Below are 22,076 nucleotides of genomic sequence, written 5' to 3' on the forward strand. Positions count from 1 at the left end.
TGTTGTTTAGTCATTTAGTCGTGTCCGACTCTTCGTGACCCCATGGACCATAGAGGGAACAACAGTAGGAACTGGCTATTATCTCACAGGTCCTGCTTGTGAGCTTCCCATAGGCTATTGTGGGGAATGGGACTAGGCAAGCCTTTGTTCTGATCCAGCAAGGCTCTTATACTGTCAGGTGTGAATAGGTCCTTTAGATTGTATTGGGAACATGAAAGGTGTACACTTGATATTGGTTATTTTTTTCTGTGTTTGTCTGCTTTCAAGCCAAATCTAAATAAATCTGATGTATGTTCCACCTTTTTTTTATTTCTTTTTTGAAAGAAGCAGTTTTCACTTCTTTAGCCTGTTGGGGTCTTATTGAATTTTGTTCTTCCAGCAGAACATTTGTTCTGTGTGGAATGCCTTTGATTTTTAATTCTAGGGTTTTGTTGTAGGTAAAAGAAGGCAAAAGAAGCAAACATCATAGGTAAAAGAAGCAAACATGAATAGCTTCAGTTTTGTTTGGAAACCAATGGGGGCCTATATAGGCTCAGGAGAAAGGGGGAAGAGGAGCCAGCATCTCACTATTGCCATTCCATGGTCCTAGGGGTGCCTGAAAAACAGGATGCATGAACATACCTGGATATCTTTGACTCCTTTTCTAGTGTGTAAATTTGATTCTTGACAGAAAACACTTATGTATCAAATTGGTTCATTTTGAACTTCGAATTTTAAAAAATACGACAATCGAACATGCCTGAGGAACATGACTCCTCTGTCTGAGGAGAGGAATCCAATGAGAGCAACTAGGCTAAAAAAGCCAGTCATTAATAATATATTTTTCAAATGTCAAATACTGGACAGTAAACTGTGCAATGCCAAATAATGGCTGTGAAGTAATGACATTCCAAAATCCTATTGTCGATTTTATTTGCATGTATTGGAATGAATTTGCAAGGGGAAATCATCTAAATTCCTTGGACTTCTGGAAGGATAGACACCAATCCCACTGGGACTGCCTCTCTAGGTGGTTATCTTTACAAACTCCTCAACCTTCTCTCGTTTACTTTAAACCCCAAGCTTATTCTACAAGAACGAAACACCTGTACTAATGGCCAGGTAAACATTCCCATGAACATGGACTGCATCTTTCCATTGACTTTATATGAGGGAGGAATGCCTTCATTTGGGGCTTTTAAAAGATAGGCTAGACTGTACAAAGCATTACGGTAGAAACTGTCCTATTGGGAACAATTTTGGCTTTTCCATGGAGATGATCTGGATGAGCTAATGAGTCTCTTGCACCTCTCCTTTCTGTTGTGCTGCATTGGTGTTCATTGTTGTTTTATAAAAGGCTGCACTTGGCAACTGGTCAGCTCTTTGCCAGGCCCTGTAATTCATGAGTATTGTACATGGGCTGTAGTTTGCTTAACACAGCAATTCATGTATTTTAAATTGCTCCATAGCTCTCAGCCAATAAAATTACAGGTTTATTATGTGCATTTGGATCGCTTATTTAATCAGCAGCACCTCCGTTACAGCAAATGCTATGTTGTCAAGCGAAGAAAAAAAAAAGTTTGTCAAGTTTCCTAGCTCTTTCCGCTTGAATTGCTTTCTTAATGATTTTTTCGTTTCAATATAAATTCAGCATGATATATTATAAAGGCTGGGCTGTAGGTGTTTTAAGAGCACCTTAGATGCTGTTGAAAGCAACCTTATCAGAGCCTGCTTCCACAGTCCTGATGACCTGATGTCACCTTGTATAGCTTGCTCCAAAGGGGTGGTGGTGGATAGCAATGTTACAGCACAACCTCACATCGTGATCCAAGGTTGTTTTCAAATAAGCAGTTGAGGTGCGGTAAGGCTGGCATCCTCAAGTATCTAAGGTGCCTTCAGCACAGCCTTAAGTGTTGTAGGGGCCAGGGGCCAGGGGGTGCCAAAGTCCTGTTACTATTTCTGCAGCAGAATTCGGTTTCTGATAATTGGTTCTCATGGGAAACTTACAGATTCTTGCTTCACACAATTAACTCAAGGCAGTGTCAATTTACTCTTGGCAGGAAGCCAAGGTCTGCCTGGCCTGGCAACAACTCTCTCATTGGTTAATGACTAGCACTGAACTCTGTTATCTAGGAATGCTAGCACAGTTGTTTATTGTGGGTGTTAGGAGTAGGAGTGCTGCGTATGGTTGGGGAGAGAGAGAGAGAGAGAGAGAGAGAGAGAGAGAGAGAGAGAGAGAGAGAGAGAGAGAGAGTAAGGATTTATTTTGCTTTGCTTTGTATGCAGAAACTCTGCTGGTTTTATTTTCTTTTAATAAATCCTGTAAATAGTTATTCTGCGTCTAGCCGACTAGTCATTTCCACCTCAACTAGCTTCTGCGCTGTGCAGGAAAACTCTGCTATGTTTGGGCTAAAGCCACTAGAGCTATGCCTGACACTTCAAAATTCTAAGACTCCAGTACCCTAGAATCACCCAATCAGTATGAAAGGGGATTTTTAAAGCCACTGTATACTCCAAAGCTATGCTTTTAGGAACACTGGAAACCATTCTGGAAGCTGAAATTTGAGAGTAAGCTGAAGATTGGGAATAAGGTATGGCAAGCCTTCATTTACGCATTCTGCCTCCTCTCTAATTCCTTTCACGTGAGTGAGAGGAGGGGAGTTCGGGACATTCCTCCATTGCCTCACTAACAATTACATTTCTCAGAAGAAGCAACAGGGCATTCATCTCTTTGAATATGGCCCTCACAAATAAAGAAGAACTGATTAATGAAGTGGAAGTAGTGGGAACCTGGCATCAGCAGAATAAAAGTCCAGATCAAGGGAAGTAATAGTACCACTATATTCTGCCTTGGTCAGATCACCGTGTCCAGTTCTGGGTACCACAATTTAAGAAGGATATTGACAAACTGGAACGTGTGCAGAAGAGGGCAACCAAGATGAAACAGGGTCTGGAAACATAGCCTTATGAGGAACAGTTGAGGGGGTTGGGTATGTTTAGCCTGGAAAAGGGGATACTGAGAAGAGATATAATAGCTAAAGGACTGTTGCATAGAAGATGAAGCAAGCTTGTTCTCTTCTGCTCTGGAGAGTAGGCCCCGAAGCAATGGGTTCAAGTTACAATAAAGGAGATTCTGACTAAACATCAGGAATAACTTTCTAATGGCAAGAGCTGTTCAGCAGTGGCAGGGAAGGTGGTTGACTCTCCTTCCTTGGAGAGAAGAGGTTGGATGGCATGGATACTTTAGTTGAGATCCCTGCATTGCAGGGGGTTTGGAGCCTTTCCAGCTCCACAATTCTATGATTCTGTAATTCAGTGGGATTTAACTCTGATTAGATGTGGCCAAGACTGCAGCCTTAGACATGTTTAAAGTATGTGAGACTTGGTTCATCATGACTAACTTCCATTGATTTCTGTGGATCTATTCTAAGCAGGGGAAAGACTGGATTGAACCCCCTCGATCTTGTAAAGGTAGCTTATGTTCAGAAAGAACAAAGGCGAACTGTCTCGCCTGATAGTTTTATCAATACTTTTGACTTTTGCAGTTGTCTTCCTCTTGATCAGTGATGTTACTGTCTCCCAGAATGTGTTCAGCAATTTATGGCCATCAGCAGCCTCTGTTGTTCCCCTGCTGTTCATTAGCTGTTCTAAGGATAACAAGTAGGCGGTAGAAAGCCTTGGGGAGTATCAGTAGGAATCAGGCAACCTCTCCTTCCATCCTTCCTACTGCATTCTCTTTTGTGCATTTCCAGGAAGAAAGAGCTATATGAAGAATAAAGCTTCTGTGTAGGGTTCACAGGAGCCCGAGAGTTAGCTTGACTCATTTATTTCAGAATCCTCACTGCTGCCTGCACCCATGTAAAATACTCCTCACTGACTGTTAATGCTGAGCAAATGGGCAAGCGCTGACCTCATTGGCAGGCTGCAAAGCTGCCCCCTCCCCTTTTGTTGAACACTTGCATCGTCTTCAGAGATGGAGGAAGTTTGCCCTGTGTGCTGGAGGCACAGGGATCAGAGCAGGTTCTTGCACTGCTTCCTTCTCTTCCTGCACTTGTGCTGCCACTCACTCCTACGGTTGAAAAATATTGCAAACAGCCACAGAAAAAGGGAATTAAAGGTACAGTTAGCATCCCCCCCCCAGGGGATGGGGTGGAATTTTGTCCCTTCTTGTGATTCTGCTTTGAATATCCAAGAAAATCTGGATTCCAGTTAATGCAGCTGTTGCCTACTCTCTCTTTTTTAAAAAGAATTGTAGAAATGGGGAAGCTTCTTCCTCTGGCTGTTGCCCCCCCCCACACACACACACATCCTGCCTTCCCTTTGTCTGAAATTTGTTGGGCTTTGTCTCTCTGTTTCTGTTTTTTTTTTAGAGAAAAGTGTCAGGTGTTACTGTGTCAGCATTTTGTTGGACTGCATTACTTTTTTGCTTGTCTTCCTTCCTCCCACTTGGATCTGCAAAGGCTGCTCAGCCCATATGGACTGCTTCGCCTATGCTCCCAAGCACATTCCATTTGCACCTGTGGTCTCCGCCTTGCTACTCCTTGTCTCTTTCTGAGAATGTCTCAATGCTTCAGCACTTAGAGAGGCAAGGAACACAACGTATTGTGTCATATGTGAGGCATGCATGGCAGGAAATCTGTGTACGAAGCTATTTATTGGTTTGCCTATTAGATCCCATTATTTTTTCCTGTTACACGACCACCTGGGACTGGACAGATCCTTCTTGTACTGCTAGACTCATGCAAGCAGAGGTTAGCCAGGTTGGCCCCTGCCAAGTGTGCGAGCAAGGGCACAAAAATGGTGCTTCTCAACACTGGGTTGAGGAATCAGGAAGCTGGTGTGGGCTGTCACAGCAGCCCTGCAGAGCCCCCTGCCCAGTTGTCTGGTGGTTAGTTTGTGCAGTGGAACTCCCCATAAGGACACTGACATTTGACCCTCCATCTTAGTGTGGCTGCTGCTCCCTGTTCTCTGCTGCTCCTGCTTTTCCTGAGAGCGGCCTTTCAACTGATGTGGTGACTGAGAAATGTCAGGCAAGGCTCTTAATTTACCACAGGCAAGTTGCTTTCCCCTGGTTTCTTTCCGCCTTGACCAATTTTCAGCACATGCACTGCTGGAAGTTTACCCTGGAGAGCAAGGGCCATTGACTTAAGTGGGGTTACTTCCAAGTAAAGTGTGCACAGGGATGCAACATCCATGTTAGTGTCTTTCTGCTGGTGCCTTTTGGAGTAATGAAAAGGCAAGTGAGGCATTGTCAGAAGCTTTTGTCTCTGCCTTGCCATCTTGTATACACTCTGTGCTTGGTGTAAGCCCCATTGAACTTGTTGGGATTTTGAGTGGACATTCATAGGCTGGTGCTGTAAACACCCAGTTTAAGAGTAATTATGTCATTTTTTCCTCTGCAGATTTTTTTTTGGGGGGGGGGAGGCGTCGATACAGCTCCTTGCCAAGGGTGCAAGGGAGCCTAGGTACACCTCTGCACATGACCTGAAACTTTCATGTTACCAGTATTGACATAGGAAGTAGTCATAGTATAGAAGCTCCCCCAACACCAAAATAATGTTAGGCCCTATGCAGGCACTGGTTTTCTTTCAGAATCTGGACATAACAAACTGTAAGATTGCCCACTACTTTCCCTTTAGTATACGTGGTTTTTGTTTTTATTTAGGTTCAATGTGTCCTCAAAGCCTCCAAATTCTCTATCATTCGTTGAGGGTTTCTGGTGTGTCCTTTATTTCTCCAGGATAAACTCAGGGACTCTTCTCATTACAGTTTATCCACACTTATAACGTAGCACAGCCCATGCTTAGTTACAGAAGCCCTCTACCATTTGGTTCCTCTGTTCTTGGAATTAACTTCAGTCGTCTTACCAGTTCAGTAAACTCCTCACCTAGTGAAGCAAATGAGTTGAATGGGCATTACCTACATAGGAATAAGTGGCGAAGTCACAAGGAGAGAGCAAGTAGGACATGCTGTACCTTTCTCTGAAATGCCGAGAATCTGTGACAGGATGGAAAGGAATGGATTTACATTCCTTCATCGCAATAAATCTGCTTGTGTGGAAGCAACCAACCGTTGTTGTTCTTTATGGCTCAACATCCTCATAACACCTTATGGGTCTTTCATAAAACCCTCACAATCTTTCAATAATTCCACTCTGAGGGAGAACAGTTCTGTTCTGTCTTGATTAAGCATGCCCAAGTGTTGAAGACAGAGATGGGAGATAATTTTTATTTGGTTCACATTTTAATGCAAATCTAACTAACAACTTATGAATCAGTATCTGACCAGAGATGTGCAGCTGTCCTTTGAAACTTGCAAATTTGCTGAATTTTGCAGTGCTGTTTTCCACTGTCTACAAAAATACATATTTTAGACGGAAATGCTCATAAAATGCAAATGTGAGTAAAGATAAAATGTTAAAATGCAGTATATCAGGCAAAATTGAATGTGAAATCTGTATATATTTTTTAAAAAATGCACCCTAAAATATTTCATTAATTTTTTTAAAAATTGTGAACTGATTTGGAAATGTGATGAAGTGGAGACTGGGGAAAAAATGAGAAACTCAAATAATCTGAAACAGAGATATTTTTCCATCCCTAGTTGTATGGGACAGACAGAGGAAGAGGAGGACAATAGAGGGTACCACAAGAGAGGCATACCAGAATTTTCCAGCGATAGCTGTACCAGTGCTGGTATATGGAGGGTGGAGACCAAAGAATTGCTACAGCACCCAGCTGCAACAATAAATTATACCCCAGGGACCCCTTGCAGTGGTGTTACATTACATTTCCCATCATTACATTACATGTTATTACATTACATTTCCCATCATCCCTGACCATTGACTATGCTGGCTGGTTTCAACAACTGCTAAGGGCACCATGTTGGCTACCCTTGCACCTACAGAACACAGGACTTGTGGCAGCGATGCAGCCTGTACCTCTGCAAATTACATTCTCCCTCTATCTGCCGTGCCAATACAATGCTTGTACAAATGGCGCAATCTTGGGATAGCAGCAGATGAAGGGTAGATTCTGCTGAGTGAAAGTGTGTGCATGATCCAAGGTCACACATAATACTTGGATCCCAATTTCACAGATTCACTCAGAGCCATCATCACTTCACTTCACTTTGTCCCTATTTATGTGTTTAAATAAGCATATGCAGGACAGGAACCCACAGTTCTGCCTCTTTCACCTTGCTCAGCATTGAAATGTTCAGCCGTAATGCTGCATTAGCATTGCTTTGAATTCAGCATCCTTTTTGGATGTGTCTGTGTGCTCCTATTCTTTCTCTCTTTAAAATAACAAAGCACTTAAGTGTGTAAGAAAAATTGCCCATGACAGCTTTAACTGTGCCGTTTCACATCTCCCGCAGCAGCAGACGTTACTAACACAAGATATCTTTTAAGTAGAAAGAAATGTATTTGTCTTATTTGCTTGGCTTGAAAACAGATGAGCAGATTTTTAAAAAGAAGAAGAAAATCATAACTCTGCATGGAAACAAAATGCTTTCATTTTGTTGTAAAAGTCAGCGTGTTTCCCCCTAACACCCACCTACCCTGAAAATTGTAAAAACAAAACAAAACCTGCCCCCACCTTGCAAGGACAAATCTTTCAACATATTTTCCACAAGGTCAAAATTAGCAAGTAGCTATTGAAAAACCTCTCTCCCCCCCTCCCCTCTTTTGGCAAATATTCAGATTAAAAAGACAGGTAGTTTTGTACAGCAGCTATGCTAATTCTGGCAAAGATTTCCTCTCTTGTACCTCTGCCAAGAGGCCATGTTCTCCTTCTATATGAATGCCTTTCTTGTCACCTGAGGAACCGACAAAACGCTCTTATTAGGGGAACAAGTGAACTGCATTCAGCCCAGGCCACAGGAACAAAGCAGGGCTCATTTTAAAGATGCGTTTTCTATTGTATTGCTGGTAATTTCTATAATATTGGAGGGATAAATATTTCATGCTTTGGCGTCAAGTGATAGATTTCTTCTGAATGCCTAAAACAGGGCTTTCAAATCGGTGGCCCCATAGACTGTTAGATGGACCATGACATATCTGCAAAAATACAATTAAAATCCTGCAGCACCTAGCAGAGCATCTTTTAAATGCTTTTATATACTAGTTTTTAACCATTTTTTACCTGGGAATTTTAATGTTCTGTTTTATTTTATTTTATTTGTAAACTGCTTGGAGGTTGTTTGGTTGTTTTTCAATTAAGTGGCATATAAATCAAGTCGTTTAGTCGTGTCCAACTCTTTGTGACCCCGTGGACCAGAGCATGCCAGGCACTCCTGTCTTCCACTGCCTCCCACAGTTTGGTCAAACTCATATTCGTAGCTTTGAGAACACTGTCCAACCATCTCGTCCTCTGTTGTCCCCTTCTCCTAGTGCCCTCAATCTTTCCCAACATCAGGGTCTTTTCCAGGGAGTCTTCTCTTCTCATGAGGTGGCCAAAGTACTGGAGCCTCAGCTTCAGGATCTGTCGTTCCAGTGAGCACTCAGGGCTGCTTTCCTTAAGAATGGATAGGTTTGGTCGTTTTGTAGTCCATGGGACTCTCAAGAATCTCCTCCAACTATCTTAGATGGCTTCAAAAGAGGATTAGAGAAATTCATGGAGAAGTCTATCAATGGCTACTAGCCATGATGGATATGCTCTGCCCTCCGCAGCTGCAGGCAGCAATGCTTCTGAATACCAGTTGCTGGAAACAATACGAGGGGAGAATGCTCTTGTGCTCAAATACTGCTTTCTAGGTTCCCATGGTTGGCCACCAAATGCTGGACCAGATAGGCCATTGGTCTGATCCAGCAGGCTCTTATGTTTTTGTCTTTCACACTGTGTAGTTTGAACATGGCCTGCATTGGATAGACCTAATGCTTGTCTCAATATGCACAGCGATCATAGGAGTCTGTGCATGTGATTTCCCATTTGCTTCCAGAGGTCCTATATCATTTATTTAGCCTTGAAACAGAGGGGTGTGTGTGTGTGTGTGTGTGTGTGTGTGTGTGTGTGTGTGTGTGTGTGTGTTAATCCTCCTATCCCTGTGGGATTTGCAAGAGACAAATTGCTGTTTAAGGCCCGGTTTGGGTTGTATGGCTTGCAGTCACAGTTTGCCAGAAACCCAGAGGATTAGGCTCTTGTTTGAAGCTTGGTATGGGAAAGACTGAATGTGTACCAATTCCAGATGCATGGCATTGCTTTGCCAACATTTGCTTCCTCAACTGAATTGTTCGGAGGCTTTTTCTTTTCTTTTTCTGCTCTTCCCTTCCCTCCAGCAAGAGTATTGATAAACATTTCTTTTCAAAAAACATTCTTGGCAATGCAGGCATTTATTATATTGATCATGCTATTTTTGTGACCATTTTACAAAGTCTGGTGGACTCTCCCCTCTCCACCTTTTGCTCATTACCAATTCCTGCCCTATGATGATGGGTCAGCCAACTGGTTTGCCTTGAGCAGAGCTTAATGTTGCTTGCCACTGCAAAAAACAAAAGCAAAATCTCTTTCTGCAGTTTATGCTTTGATGGGCAGTGTGCAAAATTACTAGCAGCACTGCTTTTTTTTTTCCTTTGCAGGGCGGAGGATATGGCAAATGATTCCATTTTTAATCACAGATCCACCAAGGATCAAAAGAATAAAAAAACCAAGAAGAGCAGAGCAGTTGAGGCATTCACCCTAACTTAATGTCCCCCCCTCTTCACATTCAGTGTAACAAGTTTTAACAGATAATAGGATCAAACTCTTTGGCAATCCTGTAAGAGGCAGATTACACTATTATTACTATTATTATATTTATTATTATTACTATTATTATATTTATAATGAGAGAAGGGCTTCCCACAAAGATCTCAGGGCAGGTTCATGTGAGAATACAGTCCTTCAGACAGCCTGGGCCTAAGCCATATATCACTAGGTTGGACAGTTAGAAAACACGTTGCTAAGATTTTCTCCAAGCACCTTCATTGCTCAATTTGAAAAGAGCATCTCTGTATCTCTTGGAATATTGCAGAAGGTTCGGGGGCACAATTCTTGGATCAGGTGCTGCTGTGCAAACAATGCAATATCTGGGTTTTCCCCTCTATGTGAACCCCCTAACAATGACTAAATAAACAGTAATCAAGTGGCCCTTCATGGCACCCAGACCACTCCCCTGTGAAATTGACATAAAATGTTCTGTTTACTGCACAGAAAGCAGACCACGTGTTACTTCTAGCCTCCTATTCAAATTCAAGCTGGAAACTCTCATAGTAATTACAGTGGGATTTAGTGCTTCTGTTCCCCGCCCCTGAGAGGGAATGCCTGTCTCCGATTACTTCTGGAAGTGTTATCCTCTTGGAGCTCTGGAATGATGTAGCCCCTTACATTGTGCAATGCAATTTGCAGTGTTGCAGAAAACACCACTGAACAAAGTTCGCCCCGAACTAAGGGCAACACATATTAATAATCCTTGCAGTCCTTCAGATGAATGTATTCAGGATAAAAAGCAGCATATAAAATGTAAAAGCAAGTAGAAATTTAGATTGCCCTTATTATCAGTAGCCTACTACCCCAAATATTTTCTTTCCCATTTGTAAGCACCAAAGGGAATTAATGGACCTTGAGAACTAGGTGCAGAGGCAGATTTAGGGGAGTGCAACTGTCCACACTGGGTGCTGAGCTGAGAGGGTGCTGCAGGGGGCGCTGCCACAATGACAAACAATGGAAGGCAACAGGTGGGGTGGTGGTACTGAATTTTGGCATTGCACAGAATGCTGCTGAAATTTTAAGTTCAAGCTCTACCACTGCTAGGTGCATGGAAGTCTTCACTTTAACACAGAAAGAGTTTCAGTGAAAACCTTGGGACCATTGTGGTCACTTCCCTTAAAGGCAAACATGAAACCCCAGGGGTTTCCTGCTGTAGAGAAGAATTACTGGAGATCCACAAATCTATAAATTAGCAGACAGCTTGGAAGCCTCTGAGCACATTCAGTAGCTGTGCAGACCTTTCATGGCCATAAAATTTTACACGGAAGGAAAATTACTTTAGTTCATTAAACTCTCCTTGTGTTCCTGCCAACTTTAAATTGGAGAAATGCTTTGCATATATCCATGCACCGAGATGGATGGTTCTTTGTTTCTAACAAATTAGAGTGTAAATGCATTCAACCCCTTCTGAGGCATGATGAAGAACTTCAGAGACAACTAAGAAGTGTCAAGTCAAAGACAGTCTTATGTATCAAGGATATATGGTTATTAGGGGAAGAGATGCTTGATCACTTTGGATAGACTACTGAGAGGGAGGCACTGCTGATCCCCATGCATTGGAACCATCTCTGTTCTCAAAAATCCTGCTTTATCAGCACAGAGATTAACATAGCTCATCTACAGGGCTGGCCACATATTTACAAAGTATAATTAGTAAAGGGACTGCGGAAAGAATGAATCCAACTTCCTAGCAAGCAGAGTATGGGGGGGGGGGGAACTAATAAAAAATACCAAAGGGAAATGAATGTGGAAAACAAAACAGATTCTTCCAGCCCTGTTTCATCAGGGACAAAATGTGCTGTCGTCTTCTTGCTGAAAGCATGTATTTTTAATGTTATAAATATGATAAACATACAAAAAGTTATATAAACAACACATTCCCCCCACAGAGCTATAATCCGCAGAGGGGTTTAACAATCAATTGCTGTTTCCAATCAACTTTGGGAGTTGTAGCTCTGTGAGGGAAACACACCTATTTACTCAGTACACTTAATAAACTACATTTCCCAGGATTGTTTGGGAGAAACCATGAGTGTTTAATGTGTTATGACACAGCTTTAACTGTATAAAGCAGATGGGGCCTTATTGTGACATAAACTTTTGCAGGCAATCTTTTAGCTACTGAAATAAAAGGTACGGGTACCTATAGGCATTTAAAAAAGAAATCACGAGGCTCTAAGATGTGTGTAGCTAAAAACCACTAAAGAAGAATTGTTGATTCAGGTTAGCAAACTGTGAAATGGCCCCAAACATTCCTGACTGGCAGTATTAGCTTCTTAGTAAATCACTCAAAATACTACTCTACCAGCACCGATAAACAGAATTCTTTGGCATTCTCACAGTGTAGTTTTGAACGCAGTCACAATTACTAAGTTATTGGGCAAGCCAGCTGAGAATTTAGATTACAAAGTCCCTTTCATCAACTCATGGATGAGGCTCTACACAAAAGCTTCGTATTATTTATAATCAGACATAAGTCGGGGTGAGATAATCTTTAAGGAGATGCAGGGAATATTACACAGTCTTCTTAAAGCTCACAGCAAAACACAGGGGAAATCTGGGTAAAATCCCAAGGTATTATGAACAAACACGGCAAGGAGAAAAACAGCTTGCAAGTATCCCAAAGCCCAGAATTTAGAATCTGAAAAAGACCTACTATGTTATCTAATCATTTCCTCTGTTAGGCTCCAATTGTTCCCCATAGTATCTTTGCTAGGACTGCTAGATGGCCCTGCTTCCGGTAAACAGGCATTCCCACTAGAGAAGACATCTTGCTTGCTTAAAATAACAGAAGCCTGAGCTTTATCTCTATATAAGTCGGTTTAGAATAAATACGATCTCCACTAGCTGGCGGTGATATGATTTAAGAGTCCTCTACCATGCATTATAGGACGCTGCAGCAAAAAAAGCCACCATCATTTATTTTTATTGATTCGGCAACCCACAGTGGATCATATCTTCCAGTCTTTCCTTTTGCTAAGATACCACCCTCAAAGCCTTGGGAAAATTTATCTCTCTCTCTTTTAAGGTTGTGGTTTCATTTTTCTTAAAGCTACAACGTGCATCATAGGTCCAAAGACAGGGCAGAAAACATGGCAGGGAGAAAAAGGAGGGGGAAGGGGAAGGAAGCCTGCTGCCATTTCTAGCTTGTAATTCCCCTTGGAATCAATCACAGATGAGTATGGGTAAAGTTTGGGTCTGGATTACCGCAGAGATACCACAGATCAGTGTGATATACAACTTAAAGAGCCCCAAATTGCCAGCTCTTTAGATGTGAGGGGAAAAGAGAGAGCCGATCTTTACATTGCAGACACACTGACTTCAGAGTACAGATAATAGCTAATACCTTAAAACCTTTTAATGAAAAGCAAGGCATTGGAGGCCTTGTGATGACAGTTGAATGTGATAAACTGCCAGGATAGATTGAAGACATTTGCATAATCTTAGGAAACAATTGGATCTCATAGATTGAATGCCTTCAATTTGTAGCTGGTGGCCTGATTTGCTGCTTACAAGTGGAAGGCCATGGACATTTTGCAGCTAGATCTGTTTCAACATTGAAGAAAATGTAGTGAGGTATCTGGTTCTGCTAGGGCAAATACTTTTAGGTGAACTATGAACTCCTCTGCCCTCTCCTCTCCCTGTGTGTCCCCTATGGGACTATGTCAACTTGTGCACTCCCAGAGAGCTCCTCCTCAGTCCTTTTTACTCATGTGTCATGCTTAGTGTGTTGGCTTATGGTTAAGGTCTCTCCTTGTTAACCGTAAGCGAGGTTTGTTCTTGGCTACAGCTCGTGGTGAGCAAGGAAAGACCTTAACCATGAGTTTGGGTTCTGATGACACAAATCTTGGCTTGGTCCGGGAATGGACAAAAAACAGGGAACTGCAAAGTGGCTTCAAACTCCTCTCTGGTGGCTCACACATTCACGTGGGCCCAGCAAGCCATAGTTTGGTTTACCATGTCATGTCAACCAGACCCATATCCCTCTGTATTGAAACTGTTATGCGAAGTGGTGTGCCATGTGGGAGGGAGGGAGGGGGGGTGAGGTATAATTCACTACTTGAGCACCATGAAGCGCAAGTGGCAATGAGGCTCTATCAAGCAACTGCAGTGAGTCAATTATCCAAAAAATAAATAAATAAATAAGGTAATAATTCATAGATGCAATAGAGATGTTTTTGATTGCCTATTAGTTTTCTTTTTTTGTATGAGTGCCACTAGTGATTTGGCTTACTGTATTCAACTGAAGGCCAATAAGAGAGTGAACACAGGGCTGGTCCATCCATGAGGCAGAATGAGGCAGCTGCTTTGGCAATATCCAAGGGGTGCTGCCTTGGATGGGGAATTTATCAGGTGGGAAGTACTATTTGAACAGGAAATGAATGTGAGACAGCATTTGATGGTGTATTGGCTGTTCCTGGAAGGCAACTTAGTGTCCCGCTCATGGAAATGTATAGATTGCTGAGTTAGCTAGACGTATTGCATAAAACCACCCCACCAATTACAAAAAACAGCACAGAGCACATGGGGTGAGAAGAAAGGTTAACACTAGCAGACAGTTCAGAAAGGTGGCCAGCATTAGCTCATTAACAGTGCTGAACTTTGAGACGGAGAAGATGTATTGGTGTATTTACACGCCACATCCATATCATACATTTAAACCACTTTAAACAGTCATAGCTTCCCCCAAAGGATTCTGGGAGTTGTAGTTTGTTCAGGTTGCTACAGTTCTTAGAGTGGTTTGACAACGAATTCCTCTTCACATGGAACTTTGGTGTGAGGAGAATAGGGGCCTCCAAGCTCGTCTCAACACCCTCAACAAACTACAGTCCCATAATTTTTTTTGGGAAGCTATGACTAAAGTAATATAATGCTTTAAATGTATTGTGCTGTGTCAATCAATCTACTTTTTCTACAGGGGGACGTGAGTGGCGCTGTGGTCTAAACCAGTGTTTCTCAACCTTTTTTGGGCAAAGGCACACTTGTTTCATGAAAAAAATCACGAGGCACACCACCATTAGAAAATGTTAAAAAAATTAACTCTGTGCCTATATTGACTATATATAAAGTAAATCTCCCACGGCACACCAGGCAACATCTCGCGGCACACTAGTGTGCCGCGGAACAGTGGTTGAGAAACACTGGTCTAAACCACTGAGCCTAGGGCTTGCTGATTGGAAGGTCGGCGGTTTGAATGTCTGCGATGGGGTGAGCTCCCGTTGCTCAGTCCCAGCTCCTGCCAACCTAGCAGTTCGAAAGCACGTCAAAGTAGATAAATAGGTACCGCTCCGGCAGGAAGGTAAACGGCGTTTCCGTGCACTGCTCTGGTTTTGCCAGAAGCGGCTTAGTCATGCTAGCCACATGACCTGGAAAAACTGTCTGCAGACAAACGCCGGCTCCCTCGTCCAGTAAAGCAAGATGAGTGCCGCAACCCCAGAGTCGTTCACGACTGGACTTCACTGTCAGGGGTCCTTTACCTATACCTTTACTTTTTATACATTCAAAGAATAAACCCATCTGCAACATATGATTAAATTTGGGGAATTTAGCTCAACTGCACCAAGGGAAAACATTTCCCACTGTAACTGTCTCTCTATAGTATCGTGTGGGATACATGTACAAATAGTTTTTTTTTCCTTTGAGAATGCTTTTTCCATAAATGGTGCTGTATCTAACATATCAAGAGAAATTCAGAGTGACAGAAACTAACTGTGCTGTAATTCATCATCATTCACTAGGAAATGAAATTCGTCTTAATTACCTTCAAAAATAGCAAGAGCTTTCATTTAACAACAAGGGTAGGTAGGAGATACCATTATCAGAGGGGAAAGCATTTCTCACAGGCCAGTCAGGTCATGCTTCACTGGGGGCTGCTAGGCTTGGGCTAATTCAGACATAGCTATGGTCTTTTGCACATACAGTACAGCGGGGGAAGTGCAAGACAAAGGCTTTCTACATGGAACCAATGCAGTATTTTGGCAAAAACATTGGAGGGTACATCTATTAGCCATCTTTGTCTAGTCAATATCTCTCAGACTTTCTACCTATTAGCCTATTAGGAGGGGAAAATGTGCAGTGAGAGAACCATGTATGCCACCGTCTGCAAAAGGTGAGATCAAGATGAAAGGAAACTTATTGGGAACAATCCAGAGAAAAAGAGATGAGCCCAAGACTGAATTATCATGGACAGGGGCAGACTTTTGAATTTTTGCACCCTGTGCAAGGCCAATATTTGATCCCCCCACAGGTCTCAGGACGGTTCACAGGATAAAATCACAATATAAAAACACAAAATACATAATCAAAATAAAAACAAGAACAACCCAATAATGCTTCTCTCCCCCCCCCCCGCAAATAGAATTTAAAACACACATAGACAATATTTGTAGTAAAACATAAAAATAAGCACCCATCGGGTATCTTCAATGAGTAGATTAAAAGATCAATTTAACTATCAAAACATCTTAGCCATTGGTTCCTCCCCCAATTGCAAATGTTCATAGAAGCTCTTTCACAGAACCATAGAGTTGGAAGGGACCCCAAGGGTCATCTAGTCCAACCCCTTGCAATGCAGGAATCTTTGGTGCAGCGTGAGGCTTGAACCCATGGCCCCTGAGATTAAGAGTTTCATGCTCTACCAGCTGAGCTGTGAAAGGCAATTCATATTGTGATAGAACTTTGATTAATTTTGAGTTGATCTTCACATGCATCTCTCATGCATGGATCTTCTCAGTTTTGCACCCCCTCAACTTAGTGTCCTGTGTGGGAGAACCGCCTGTACCACCCTAAATCTGGTGCTGGCTTGGAGTAACTAGACTTGCGGAGGACTGTGTTTAAGCCTTATTTAAATTAGTGTTACTTAAAGACTCAGCTGTATGCACTCTGATTTAGACTTGCAAACAGCCACCTCTTTGGCCACCTATCATGAATAGGAATTCCTTCGAGGTGTCTAGGATACTGTTTTTTTCTTTTCTTTTATGCCACAAATAACATTGGTATGTTTATGGGAAGGGAGGGAATTGAAACTAGTTCTGTTTCTGAACTTATTTGAAAGGCTGTATTGATCTCAGTGATTTCAATGATATTAAAACATGTGTGAATTTCTTTGGATTTCATCTATCCAGCCTGGCCCCAAAAGTGAGATTGGAGCAAAAGAGGCAGCTTCTGTTGCTTATAGTTCCTTGCTGGGTAACACCCCAAAACAGGGTCAAGGAGAGAGAAACTTTCTCCCCTTTGTTCAAAAAACCTCTCTTTAATTCTATACCTCTGAGGTTTTCAAATGCACCACTCTCCAAATTCCCCCACCGTTGAATAGGAAGTGGCTTGTTATGTGAGAACGTCCTCTGTACAAGGCTGCAGTTTGGGCCTGTCTGCTTGGCTTGTGTGTGTGTAATTTATATGGGTGACGCGTTATACATTTTGTCTGCATTGTATGTATATATCACAAATGCCTCAGGCAGATCTTGCTGCTTGCCAGAACCCTACACGAGGTTGAGGTCCAAAGGGATGGTTTATCATCTTTCTCTCTTTCATCACCGTTTTCTATTACTCAGAGGTGGGAGGGCAGAATTATTATTTGATAACTACGGAGTACCTAAAAATCTACACTACTACTGCTACAGGCAGGGTCATTACTCTAGGTTTGCTATACAGCAGTATAAATTATGTGTCATTGAACCTGAACACATAACAAGCTACGTTGCATGAGGCCTGACACTTGTAAGCTTTTGGATGATGGAAGATGTAACAGCAAAGGCCATTCCTGATGTATATTTTTTTAGATGTCCCAAGTTGTGTGGGAAATGGAGTTCAGATCTTATAACTGTCACATTGAGTGCCAAGATGGAAAAATCTTGGATGTAGGTTGTTATGCTAATGTGTCTACTGCAGTGCTTGGGAACTTGTGACCCTTCAGCGCTGGTTGGACTTCAACTCCCATCAACCGCAGTCAGCAAAGCTAGTGGCCAGGTGTCGTAGTCCAACAACATCAGGACAGCCAGAGAAAGAAAGAGATGGGGGCGGGGAGAGATGATAATCCACTTCCACCCCTAGGCTAGAGTGCTGAGTTAGGTATGTGGTGGTCAGGCTCATCCTTGCAGCTTGAGAATCCAAACTATGCAAGAGGAAGGAAATAGGCTGACAACTAGTGTTTGCAAAACTGGGTGTACCAACTAATAGGACAATTTCTCAAGATTTTGATTGTTAATTTATTTAAAAGCTTTTCTGATGTTTCTGATTTTTAAAAAAACATCTAAGCGATATACAGAAATACAACACAGAGGCAATAAAAGGGTATAATAATAACAGATCCGACATAAAAGCCAGTTAAACAGTATTATAAAAACCCAAGAAAACTAGATGTCAAAAAGATATCCTCGTTTCTGGTGGAGGTTGTGGATACTACTACTACTACTACTACTACTACTACTACTACTACTATTTATACCCCACCCATCTGGCTGGGTTTCCCCACCCACTCTAGCCTGCTCAAAGCATATATCAGAACATACTAAAACATCAAACATTAAAAACTTCCTGATATGGGGCTGGAAATCTTATTCATTCCCCCAAGTAATTTGGATATACCTGAGTCATATGAGGACATGAACGGGTTATGGGTCTGCAGTTTAGGCTGTCATCCAATACTCATTTTCATGGGAGTAAGTCCAACAGAACTCAGCAGGACTTACTTCTGAGTAAGCAGGCAGAAGCATGCAGTGTACTGCAAGTCAAATAAGCCCAGAGGGAAAATGTAGGGAAGAGAAAAGCTAACAAGGCTAACTGTGGTATTTTATTTAAATAGATGTTTAGAAATTGAAACGAAATGTTTCTAGCTATGAGGATGCATTAAGCTAACGATTTCTCCTCATTGGCCTTCTCCCCGCTCCTTGCTTGATCCTATGATACCCCAACTTTACTGGATAGATGCTAAGCTCTCCTTTTGGGTGGTTTCAGATGTGTTTTATATCTATAAATATATTCAGAAGAGTAAAAGTAGGTTCTCTCTCTCCCCCTCTTCTTCTCCTCTCAGGTGATTCTCATTCTTACAAAGCTGTATGACTTCAACTTGGGAAGTGTTACCGAAAGCTCGCTCTGGAGGTAAGCAGATTATACATTGCATAGTATCTCCTGGGTAGATGTTTGCTGCATGAAATGTGAATGTTTGGGATGACAGAAGGAGAAAGAAAAGGTGTTTCCTTCCCCAAAGAAAGGTGAGGAAGCCTGTGTTTGAATTTTTGTATGAACATCATGGGCAGATTACTTTACATTGCAGAGAAGCTGCCTTGGATCTAGGGGTTCTCCTGATGATAAAGCTTCCTTTAGTTTGCCTCTTTCGATCAGTAGTGTGGTGAGACAGAGCTGTAGAACTGCCTCCCCAAACAGACATTGCTGCACTATCTGGGTGGGGCTGGGGAGGGTGGGGTTGAGGTTGTGCGGACACAACCAATTTGGTGCTTCCACTGGTCTGTCCACACAGCCCTGGACCTTACCACTGATGTGTTCCCTCCAGGTAGGGTCCCCTCCAGGTAAGGTGCCAAGACTTCGGTGTTGGGAGGGCATCTCCACTGTTCTGCAATACCAAACCAGCCGCTGCTGCTTTCAATCAAAGAGTTTCACAAGCACACATACAAACTATGGTTGGACCTTTTAAGATAAGAGTCGGTAAATTTTACAGCCTGGGGACCACACAGCTCCAAGGATGAATTGGGTAGCACAAGTGATGAGAGCAAAGGTTGGATGAAATGATTCTATGGTCCATGTGTAGCCCACTATGTATGTTCAGGTTTCTTTTCTAAGGCTATGAAAAATGAAATAAGGCCAGATTAAAAATGTCAATTAGATGGCAAAGGAATGTGTTCTCTTGTTAAGGCTTGCCTGGATGTTCGATAAAACATGAATGCAGAATAAACGGGTGACCCTTGAGATTGAACAATAGACCCGTATCCCATCTCCTACAGCATTTCTTCACATCCTTCTCTTAGCTGGTTAAGGGAAAGTCACTTTCAGGAACTGTTTCTGGAACATAACCAGAGAGAAAACAGCTTCCCTGACAGAACCTGTTAATGCATCAGGGGTTAATTGTTCCTAAGAGCTCTTGAAACTTTTCAATTTGCATGGTACCTCTAAAGCCTAATTGCACTGTACTGTGCTAATCCGCAGAGGTATAAATAACCCTGAGACTAATAGGAGGGAGCGCAGTCATTTCCACTTACTGCGTACTTTTCAGGGTATTTAAGCCTTGAAAAAAAACTTTTTTCCTTGTACCTAACAAGTGCAAATGACACAGTGATTATAGTATAGGCATAATTGCTGCACAATCTGGCTCTGCATAAATAATGTAACGAGCCAACAGAAATCCTCTACTAATGCTGAGAAGTGGCTGCAATGTTTGAGCAGGGTAGAAAATGACAGCAGTGTTGAACTTGGTGCCTTTTGGACAGAGAAGGGAGGGACAGAAAACTTGGGATTCAAAATGCGATTCTTCCTTTTTGCTTAAAAACCGTGCAAAAATGTTTGCTGCAATTAAAGATCAGACCTTTGTGTTTCTAAAATTACCCGGGAATATTCTGCATAGTGAACGTTGCTCAAATACTGGAAATGTTTGGATAGTGATGCTTGGAAATGTTCGACAAGAGTCATTTGGTCATGGTCAAGGCTTGGCTAGATAGCTCAGTCTTAACCTCAAGGTTGTGGGTTCAAGCCCCACATTGGGTAGAAAGAGTCCTGTATTGCAGAGGTTGGACTAGATGACCCTAATAGTCCCTTTACACCCCACAAGTCTATGATTCTTCTGTTTGCAGAAGCAGCCTTTAGTAAGTTTTGAAGATCAGAGTGGTTTTCATAAGAGAAACTGGAATGCAGGCAAGAGAACATTTCAACTTTGAAATTGAGCAGAGGTTGAAAAGAATAGGACAATTCTCAGTAACAGGAGGTGAAAGGAGGTCAACTGGCAAATCTAGCCAGTCTGGATGATACTTTCATGGCAAATCGTTCATACAGAGAATACTTTGTGTAGTCTGGACAGCCATGTCTTATTTCATGGTTACAAATGTACCTGAGTAGCTACTGCAGACCCAGGAGCTGTTAGTGAGAATCAGTAGCTATGTATGTGGAGAGCACAGTCCCTAGGAACCATGCATTGTGCAGAGACAAAATCAGCTGTTCCAATTTGCCTAAATGAGTTGCAGGACGCAAGACACATAGATTGTCCAGTTGTGTTAAGAATTCTTAGCATGACACTGATAGCTTCCAAACTGATTGACCTGGCCAAGTGGGAGTGTTCACTAGTCTGAAACTGCAATCTTTGGGTTACCGCAGTCCTAAAATGCATGCACTGGAGAGATGTGATTATTGATGTGAGGCCAGTGACGCCAGACGTAGTGACTGCAGGGGTAGAGCATGAAGGGCTTCTGGGGAGGCTGCTAGATGTACAGTTCTAACATCGCAAACTTTCTTGTCGGGGTGCTTGAGGAATTCGGTTTCTGTTAAATCTGTTGTGAACTGGCTGCTAATGTGTGGCTTTGAAAGTAATTGTGCTTAAAATAGGATGGAAGGGACTCATGAATGAAAACATGTGGAATTGACACACATCAGAAAAAGCATGAGCCATCCACCTCTAGCTACTTGTGATAGACAATTCAGTGCATTGCTTGTGACAAACTGCATGTAGCAATTGGCAATACCATATTTAATAGGGATTCTATAAAAAACGGGGATGTTTTTAATACTGTAACTTTGAATAAATCTAGTTCGTAAAATTTTATAACTAACTCTCTGGAGCAGAGACATTTTGTTGTTGTTACACTCCCATGTGATGCATTACCTTATTTTTGCATTTTCGCTGCTGAATTTTTCTCTGTCTTCAGCCATTCACACGTGATTGCATGAATAAAGTACTGTGGAAACGAACAGTGTGCAAATAACACTTCTGCAGTGATTGCTGCAATTGTAGGAACAATATACTTTCTGATGCACTCACGGAAATTAGGGCAAATTCTGTACTTTCTTTGCTCACATGACGCTTTCTCCATATGATCACATATACAGAGATGTGGAGCGATGATGGCTAAGATAATAACCAGCACCCTCTCTTCCATGTATCATGCTGATTTTTTGTTTTCTTTTAAATTGCATCTTGAAAGCTTCATATTTTATATTTTGCACTTTCTCTTTTGTCTTTCATCTCTGATTTTGATTTGTCTTATGCAAATTCCACTTGTTCACCACCAGCCCAAGCCTCTGCTTGAAGATTCAGAATTCTGCAGAAGTTCAAATTCTGCGATCAGAATTCTGTTTTCCTCAAGTCCTGTGTTGGGTTGGACAGCTTAATCATCTGGTTTGGCTTTC

General features: G+C 42.1%; 1 protein-coding gene across 1 annotated transcript in view; it reads left to right on the plus strand.

Annotated features, from left to right (window-relative positions):
* SORCS3 (sortilin related VPS10 domain containing receptor 3) overlaps positions 1 to 22,076 on the plus strand; it is a 420,615-nt gene that overhangs the window by 122,220 nt on the left and 276,319 nt on the right. The window contains exon 2 of the mRNA XM_035133724.2: positions 18,760 to 18,827. Coding sequence (XP_034989615.2) covers positions 18,760 to 18,827 — 68 coding nt within the window. The remainder of the gene's footprint in view (positions 1 to 18,759; positions 18,828 to 22,076) is intronic.

The sequence above is a fragment of the Zootoca vivipara genome, chromosome 5 (assembly GCF_963506605.1).
Source record: "Zootoca vivipara chromosome 5, rZooViv1.1, whole genome shotgun sequence".
In the NCBI taxonomy this organism is placed as follows: domain Eukaryota; kingdom Metazoa; phylum Chordata; class Lepidosauria; order Squamata; family Lacertidae; genus Zootoca; species Zootoca vivipara.